Source organism: Nuphar pumila, chromosome 2, assembly GCF_984573655.1.
Source record: "Nuphar pumila chromosome 2, dmNupPumi1.hap1.1, whole genome shotgun sequence".
Lineage (NCBI taxonomy): Eukaryota > Viridiplantae > Streptophyta > Magnoliopsida > Nymphaeales > Nymphaeaceae > Nuphar > Nuphar pumila.
This window is the reverse complement of record NC_143250.1, coordinates 108,577,152-108,586,388: the sequence shown is the minus strand read 5'-3', so window position 1 is coordinate 108,586,388 and position 9,237 is coordinate 108,577,152. Positions and strand designations below refer to the sequence as shown.

The following is a 9,237-nucleotide window of genomic DNA, read 5'->3' as shown; positions in this document are numbered from 1 at the left end:
GAGATTTTTCATGGATGAAGCTTACACTCAGACCAAACCAGGTAAATTTGCAGCAGCTGCCTCTAAGAAGTGGTAGTTACCAAATCCAGTGTCAACTGCAAATACAAAGGAGAGATGGTGACACCCTTTCTCAAATGCATGAACTACCTCATCAACATTATTTTCTCAAACAGCCTCAACTACCAAAGTCTCTCGACCAAGTTTTTCACCTAATACATAAACTACCGAATAGAGCCTTGAAATTGTCCATGCAAAAAAATAGTCAGATACAGAATCTAATGTATTGTATTCACCTCCAGACGTAACTGATACTGTTATTTTACTTATTCACCCTATTGGTCAAAGAAGCTTATTTGATTGTATGCCTAAGAATATCTGGTAGCGCGCACATGTTAGCAGAGTACTGGAAGACTATTTGCACTTCAAATTTGAAGTAAAAAAAAAAATTTGTTCATGACATGGATCGATGTGGAGATGAGGCAATGACATGGGAAAGTTTTTGCGCATGAATAAGACGAGAAAAGCTAGGGTTACAAACAAATTGGCTGTGTGGGCAAATTGGCTGTGTGGGCAGTAGGGCTAATCTGCTTTTGAAGATGAAAGAATGTTTTCTGATTTATTACACGGAGCAACCATCCTCAGGATCAGATACTTAATTGTGCCGGCTCTGCCTATCATACTTGATGTCGCTGTTCTGATAGCATAAAACACTGTAGGCTTACCTTTCGCCCCCAAGGAGTCGCCTTGTTTCGGCTTGCTCAAAGAGGCAACGCCCATGGGATTTGATTCTAGACCTACTGTGCAAGGAGGCCTAGGCCCCATCCCACTACGTCAAACCAGTTAATTTAATGTGGAAAAAACCACTGCTATAGTTTGGATGTCCTAATTCGGTCTGAGAGGTGTAACCAGTCAATCCGCAGACTTGTGTCAGTGTCGAAAGTGAACCTCCAAGACAACTTTTCCCCCTTGCCAACCACAAATAATTTATCATTTGGCAAATGATTAACTGAAAGAATTAAACTTGCAAAGTTCTTCCATTAACACTTCTCTGGAACACTTCTCTGGAAAACTGACGATTCTGTATGACACAGTAAAAGTCTCCAAAACCTTCTATTCCTAAAAAAAGTACATAATTTACATCATTGTGGATGGGATGACAACACCTGTGAATGATTTCGTGATTCTGTTTAGAACAAGCAAAATGTGGAGGGCACCAAGAAGACTTTCAAAGCTCCAACTCACCAGCATGTGGGCACCGCAGTGTACCTAAAAGCCTGAAGAGACTCTTCTGTCATTCAACTGCCTCTCAAAACCCAGACTTCCCAATGAGAAGCATCAAAGATGAGGAGTTTGTGGTTTCAGGGGGTGTCATGAAGGTGACATCCTGGGCCGTTGGTCTGAGACCTGAGCAAGACCCTGCAGCATTCTCACAATTTCTGTTGTATCATCCAAATAATACTTGGCCTTACTAGGCTTACTACCGACAGTACATGCAAACACTTCGGTCGAGGCAGATAGTGTCTGTCCAGCCATGGCTTTAGAGATCACCTCAAACATATCTTCATCAGATCTGTCATCTCCAATACACAGAACAAAATCCGGCACCATGCCCCTTTGTAGCATTGTCGAAAGAAGTCGATCAGCCACGATCCCCTTGCTGACACCCTGTATATCCACGATCATAAACCAATACTCGACACTAAGGACATAATTATGAAAGACATGCTAACCTGTGGCTTAACTTCTACAGTGCTCTGGCCGCGCTTCACAGAAACTGGCTCATTAGCAAGAACCCCCTCAAGGTGATCCAGAAGCTCCTTGGCCTGACATGATCCAAAATCTGGATCAGAATCCTCGTACTGCCAAACAACAGCACTTTCTTTGGTTTCTATAGTGGAGCCATCAGTTGTCTCAGTGTATAACTTCATCACAGGCTCTGCAATTTGTTTCCAATCAAAGTTTGTTACGGGCACGCATATTTCCCATTCAGCATCACGCTTCAACCTGAAAACAAGTATAACATATGCATCAAGAGATGAAAACAACATGAAAACAAGTATAACATAATAATACACAAGAAGATCAATAGAAAGTACTAAACAATGATTCAACAGTCATCAAGAGGTAATCGAGCACGTAAATGCTATATCGTAGCTAAAGTCCTCAAAACAAAAACAAACATTCAAGGCAGAAAATATTGAAAGGTAAGTACCTTAGAAAGTATCCGTGTTCTGCAGCAACTCCAAGCTTTTCACAAGGAGAAAACCATTCACTGAGAGTCTTTTTGTCCTTGGCACTAACAAGAAATACCACATTACTTGGGTCTCTACATAAGCTGTTTAGAATCTCTATTGATTTAAAGCTGGGAGTCTTATTAATTGATGCCTGAGGCATCATGGTGCCATCATAATCTAGAAGAATAGCCCTATTATTTGTCCTCTTGTAGGCAGATACTATGTGCTCCATCGAAAGCTTTCTGAAATTCGGATCAAGTGCAACAACCCTGAAACCTAAACCAAAACCAATACCCCAACACCTACGGCGTGTGTGGTCCCTGCAAGACCTTTCCAAATCTTGCATAAAACTATGAGCCCAGTAACCTACATCATGAGTGCTAACATACCTATAATGTTTCTCATGCCTGAACTGCTTCTCTGCCTCAGCCATTACAAGAGCACAATCCATTGCATCAGCTACCGCATCTATATTCCATGGATTCACTCGAATAGCACCGCTTAAAGAAGGTGAGCATCCAATGAACTCAGAAAGCACTAGCATGCTCTTTTTAGGGGTCGATTGACTGGACCTTAAGATCTTATCCAACCTTTCATTGCTTTGCCTGCAGATGATATATTCATATGGGATGAGATTCATCCCATCCCTGACTGCTGTTACAAGACAGCATTCAGCAACTACATAGTATGCTATTCTTTCATAGAACTGAAGTGGTTTATCAATCAACACTACAGGCTCATAACCAGGCATTCCAAAAGTATTATTAATCCTCTTCGCCGTTGTGAAAGTTTCTGTCTGCACTTCCTGTACATCTTTCCCTCGACCTCTAGCAGGATTAGCGATCTGTACCAAGACCACCTTGCCCCTGCACACTGGATGCTGGATAAGCAACTGCTCCATTGCCAAAAGCTTGAGGCTTATACCTTTGAATATATCCATATCATCCACACCAAGCAACATGGTTCGGTGTCGGAACTGTTCCGTTAGCTCAGCAACTTTAGCTTCAGTCTCCGGAAGACTAAGCACAGACTGAAGCTGGCCCATGTGAATGCCAACAGGAAGAATTTTGATGCCTACGGTGCGCCCGTAGTATTCAAGTTCAATGTAACCCCTCTTTGATTCATAGGAAAGACCAAGCATTCTGCCGCAGCAAGAAAGGAAATGCCTAGCATAATCAAATGTGTGAAAGCCAATCAGATCAGAATTTAGAAGGGCTCGGAGAAGCTCTTCCCTAACAGGCAGGGTTCTATAAATTTCTGAAGAAGGAAACGGGCTGTGCAGAAAGAAACCAAGCTTCACTCGATTGAATCTCTTCCGTAGAAATGTCGGCAACACCATCAAATGGTAATCATGCACCCAGACAAAATCATCATCCGGGTTAATGACTTCTAGAATCTTATCTGCAAATATCTTATTAACAGAGACATATGCCTGCCACAGAGTGCGATCAAAACGGCCCCCAAGATCAGGTGAAAGAGGCAACATGTAGTGAAATAGAGGCCAAAGTTGCTGCTTACAAAAACCATGATAGAACCTGCTGAAAAGATCAGGTGAAATGAAAGCTGGGACACACTTGAAAGTCTCCAGCAAAATTTGTGAGACCTCATCTTGCTCGCTGGAAGGAATCTCTGCCTTAAGGCAACCAACATAGATGACCTCCGCTTCCTCACCTAGACCATCCTTGAGTTGCAAAAGAAGGGAATCCTCATCCCAACTAAAACTCCATCCTCTATTATCGGGCGCCCTATGTGCTCGTATGGGTAGTTGATTTGCAACAATAATTATACGCTCCTGAGTTACTGATGAAGGTGGGTCAGAACCCACACTGTTGCACGTATCATCATCTATGTCGGATATAATCCCAGCAACAGTCATCACTCTGGGAATTCTCCTCCCCACACGACCAAACAAAGGAGAATCTCCAGAAGCAAGTTCCAAAAGGTTTGAATATGATCTAGACACCATGTTGAATAGGACAATTAGAATGTGATATACAACAATCAATATTGATAGGACGAATATTGGGTAATCAAATCTTCTCTACCAAAACAACACAACAAACGAGCCACTGCAGAGCCCAACAATATCCGTAACCTAATGCGGCAAGAAAACGTATCAGAGTCAAAGAATCACAGACCGCACACCCATCTTTCCACATTGAATCAACACAAGTTCTTGGCAAAAATCAGAGACATTCTCAACTTCTGAGCCATGATACACAGCATTAACGCTGTAGCAGAAAGGTTGCTCAAACCTGACTTCCTCCACGGACTTCTGCACCCAATCAAATAATCCCAAATTCCATCAAATGGGACTCCTGGTCCAATTAAACACAGCGGATCAGAGTCGTTCCTGGATCTCACAATTTAACTATCATAGCAACAAACACAACCCAAAACCAGAATCATAGTTGCCAGCAAATAGATGCACTTCAGCAAATACGAAAAACAAAATGCAAACAACAGAAACAGCCACATCAACAAACAACAACAGTTAGGATACTTGTAACAATTGGATGTCTGTTGGAGTCTTGCTGCAAATTGCTTAACTACTACAGAGCCATCCACAGAGTACACTAAAACAGGGAAAAGAAACAGAGAGGGAAGAAGAAATTTGTCTTCCTTCTTTTCGAAGAAAGAAGAACATGTTAAACCAACAAAATAACTATCACTAGAATTCGGAAAGAAGGTATATCAAGAACTTTTTCGGAGATCAACCTTAAAAAATTGTATAAAACCCAAAAAAAAACATACATTGAATATGCTAAACAGAGATCACCATTTATCCCAAATATTTCCAATGCAACATAAGAAGGGTGGAATATATGGAAAATGCCCAAGCAGAGGACCGTGATCGGTTGGTTACAGCGATTCCATAGCAATAAAAAATACATACATGGCGGACAACAACAACAACTTTTTCCATATTTTAAGATTTTGCAAAATACCAAAAGAATCAATGCCACCTAACTTCATTTGCTAGCTGAAATAGCAAAAATATCTGAATCAGATGAGTTCACACAAATCAACACTAAAAAACAAAAAGAAGGAACCCACTAACTTTAATGAACAAAATCACACTCAACAGGGGAAAGAAAACATACCAATCACATTTAAAGATAAAAAATGGTATCATTTCATTCATATTCAGATGCAAAATAACATAAAAACAAAAGAACAGATTGTTCGAACACCACACTTAAAGTCCACTTCAACACAGAGAATCAGAAACAAGCACATCTACGGATAAATCACGAAAAACAGCTAGAAAGAAAGGAAAAAAAAAAGAAATAGAGATCAGGAAGCATAAAGAAACAAAATCGAAAACTAAAGAGGAAAAGAAAACCCAAAATGGAAATTGTTACCTTCAGATAACGATGTCTCGGAAATAGGTCAACACCCAACTCTCTCTCTCTCTCTGACCTCAAAAAAACCCTACTTTTCTCTGGCTCCTCTCTTCGTATTTATACCTCCCCATCAATTAAAAAAAGCTATTATCGAGAAAATGGTTTATAGATTAAATTTCTGCCTTTTTTATCCTTTTTTGAATTTTGTTTGAGCTCAACGTTATCCTCTCTCCCTTCTCTCTTGTTATATGCTTATTTTCTACATTTTTTAAAATTAGCTTTTTAGTGCAACGCTGTCCTCTCGCGCGCGCGCGCACTTTCCTTTCGTTCCGAACTTCGCCAAAAAAAAAAAAAAAAACACTAGAGCAAACGTTAGAGGCGGCATGACAGCAAGAAGCTGAGTGTGGGGCCCAGCACTGACTTTTCCGAGCTGGATGCCATATGCTCTTGTTGACGTGTACAACTCTTATTGGTGCCGTTGGAGAAGCAGAGACCGCTCGGGGCGACACGTCATCATGCTGGCCTCGGCAGCTCGCCGTAATCCCCCGATGCCGTCTCGGCGTGATCCAAAGACCGACGTTCCTTGAGTTTCGCCCCTGGTTCTTGCGTTTAATTACGTGACTGCCCGATTCTCTTCTTCCCGTCGTCCGTACGGGGACAAACTTGAGATTTTTAATTAAAAGATTTTGAAAAAAATTAGAAAGACAAAATCATACAAAAAAAAATTATAGGCAAGCTGGGGTTAGGCAGACCCATACTGGTTATTATTCAATGTATGACTGGGATTTGAACCTGCAACGTCCCACCATAAGGAGACGTGCATTGACAGCTCCTACGAACCATGTGAAGCCCCCTTTGAAAAGAAAATAATATGTTAACTTTTGAAAATAAAAATTGTTTACTAGTTTCAGAAAAAATGAGAGAAAGAAGGGTCGATCAGCCTCTTCTCTATGAATGAGAGAGATAAAGGGGTGGTTGACCACACCCAAGAGAGAGAGATGATCCTAGCATAAGAGAGAGATGGTCGATTAGCCTTATCTCAGAAAGAGAAAGAGGTGTTCTCACACAAAGACTGAAAATAGTGGTGACTACGAGGAAGCTTTTCTTATAGCAGCTCATGGGATGAGATGTGTTGCAGGTGGATTGCCCTAATAAAAAAATTAATAGAAATTTTTTCTATAAAAAATTATAAATTTTAAAAAAAATACTTTAAAATATCTCTTATTTGGAACGATTGAAAAAGTTGTCATTTTTTTTTCTAGCATTTTTTCTATCATTTTCTCACTTCCAAATGTGCCTTAGAACACTGGCTTAACTATTGCGATTTTGCAAAATGACCAACTTAGTTAAGAAAATAATTCTCAAGCACTTGCCTAATCTAACTCTTAAGCTTTTACAATGATGTAGATGCCACTAATTGTTATCACACTAGCATAATTGGCTGTGCACTAGAAAATATGACAAATGTACTCAATTTATTTTGTTCAAATTCAAGGGTTTGAGAACGGACCCTCTTAGAAAACGCTAAAGCAAAAAAATGAAGAAACAAAAACAATCAAATCACATATTTACGTGGAAAAACCTTCCCTCAAACTAAAGAGAAAGTATTTATAAAGGCAAGGGCGACAACCCTAAATCTAAAGAATCGGGTCTGATCCATAAGAAATCGAGTCTCCCCCCAATGGGACTCGCGTCAGAAAGAGCCCCCGAACCCCCCTTCTTGCAAGGCCAAAAACTTTGAATCAGGCTCCACAACTCATCAGATCCCTCCTCTTCAATTTTCAAAACTAAGGATTTATCCGCTTTGTTTCGAAGATTTTAAATTCTTGATCCAAAATCCCTCGTTTAAATAGCTTTAAATTTTAACATAGAACCAATGGCAGATCCAGGAATCCAAACTAGGATGGGCACAAAATGCAAAGTAAAAACTTAAAAAAATAATTACTAATAAACTATATTAATAATATATTTTAAAAACTAAATATTATAAAACAGTCATTATTATAATTATGCTTAGTGCTATTTGAAAAAAAAATAATACAAAAACCTTTAAAACCTTAATTAAATGTTTATGAAATCTGAAAAAAATCTAAATCAATACCCTCAATCATAAAAAAAAACATAAATTTATGCTAGTTGAAAATTTTCCCACTTGGGTTGCAAATTTTCAAAACTTTAGGAGGGGTGCTTAATGCTAATTGAAAAGAAAAATAGCATAAAAAAACCTTAAAACCTTAATTAAATGTTCAATATAGAAAATCTAAATCAATACCCTCAATCATAAAAAAAAAATATATAGATCTATCCTATATTGAAAAAAAATTCACTTCATTGACAATTTTCAAAACTTAAGGAGGGGCTCGAGCCACTTCTTGCCCCCTGGATCCCCCCTTGATAGGACCTATACCACCTCTACAATCCCTATGCTAGTTTAGATCCTTGAATTTGAGATCAAGGCTTTTAAATGCTTCCTAAGGAAACCAAGAGTAGTTGGCTTTAGAATCATCGATAGCGAATTGAAAATGGAGGTAGCCATTAATGTTGGCTTGCCCACATCCTGGTTGGCTCAACCAGAGAACTTATATCAAACCAAGTCTTAGACCCATTTGTTGAATGTTGTTGGGTAGAGAGAGAGAGAGGGGGGTGGGCTTAAAATCATCTTTTGACATGAGCAAACAAGAGTTTGGCCAAAGTTGAAGCTCTAAAATTAGGCTAGGCTGGTGTTTGAGAATTGTTTTCTTGGTATTTTGCAAAATTAAGCATGTATTTTGTTAATTTTTTAAAAAAAAATTGAGATGAGCTCACATTGGGTCTGCTTGTAATAAAAATTGAGATGGGCTAATATTGGATTTTCATGGGCATCTCCCTTTTGCGCAAGCTGACACCCATCATATCCCCAAGGAGCGGGTCCTGGCCTCAGAGTTCTATGTTGTTGAGCCAGCGTGATCATGTAAAACACTGGGGGTGGATCTCCTCCTCGAGAGTGGATCATGTAAAACATGATCTGGGTGAGATTATGTCTCGGACCAAAACTCCCGTTCCTAGCGTACTAAACAGGACAAGTTGGGGGGCATAAGGGTTTTACAGTAAATAACCTTTCTACTTTTTTTTTAATCCTTTTCTTTATTTTGTTGAGGAAATGTTAGCCATCGGTGTGTCTTTCCTGTGGATCTATACTTAACTTACCGGAATGTAAAGTATAGAAGGTTAATACCTTCTCTCTCTACTACTCCCCCAACATCTAAATATATGAAACCGTTGATGGAAAATGAGACTTTTTTTTTTAAGGCAAGCTGGGTTTAGGTAAAACCCCACCAGTTATTATTCAACTTACCACTGGGTTTTGAATCTGTATGGCAAACTGGGGCTCCGCGTGGTTGGTAGGAGCTGTCAATGCATGTCAAATGAGATAGTTGGATGGTTAGGTTGCACTATTGCAATCAAGAGGAGTCTTGGGTTCAAATCCCGAAGGTTATCCACCAGCTTGCCTTAAAAAAACAAAAAAAAAAAAGGTGTACCTAACTAAGGGATGGACCCTCTTATCTGCCACCAAAAAACCCTATGAAAGGGCATAATAGTATTAAAGAAGGGATTCTCTTGTCATGATATCATAGAATAAGGTCCTTCTTCGTCTTTAAACAACTGTTAAAATGAGA

General features: G+C 39.5%; 1 protein-coding gene across 1 annotated transcript; it reads right to left on the bottom strand.

Annotated features, from left to right (window-relative positions):
• Positions 1–986: 986 nt before the first annotated feature.
• Positions 987–5,939, bottom strand: LOC149846651 (alpha,alpha-trehalose-phosphate synthase [UDP-forming] 6-like). The gene is made up of 4 exons (XM_089998105.1): positions 5,600–5,939; positions 2,213–4,552; positions 1,731–2,004; positions 987–1,665 (listed from the first exon to the last, which is right to left on the bottom strand). Exons 2-4 carry the CDS (start codon positions 4,198–4,200, stop codon positions 1,369–1,371), a joined length of 2,559 nt encoding a protein of 852 aa, XP_089854231.1. The 5' UTR covers positions 4,201–4,552; positions 5,600–5,939; the 3' UTR covers positions 987–1,368.
• Between the last annotated feature and the right edge of the window lie 3,298 nt (positions 5,940–9,237).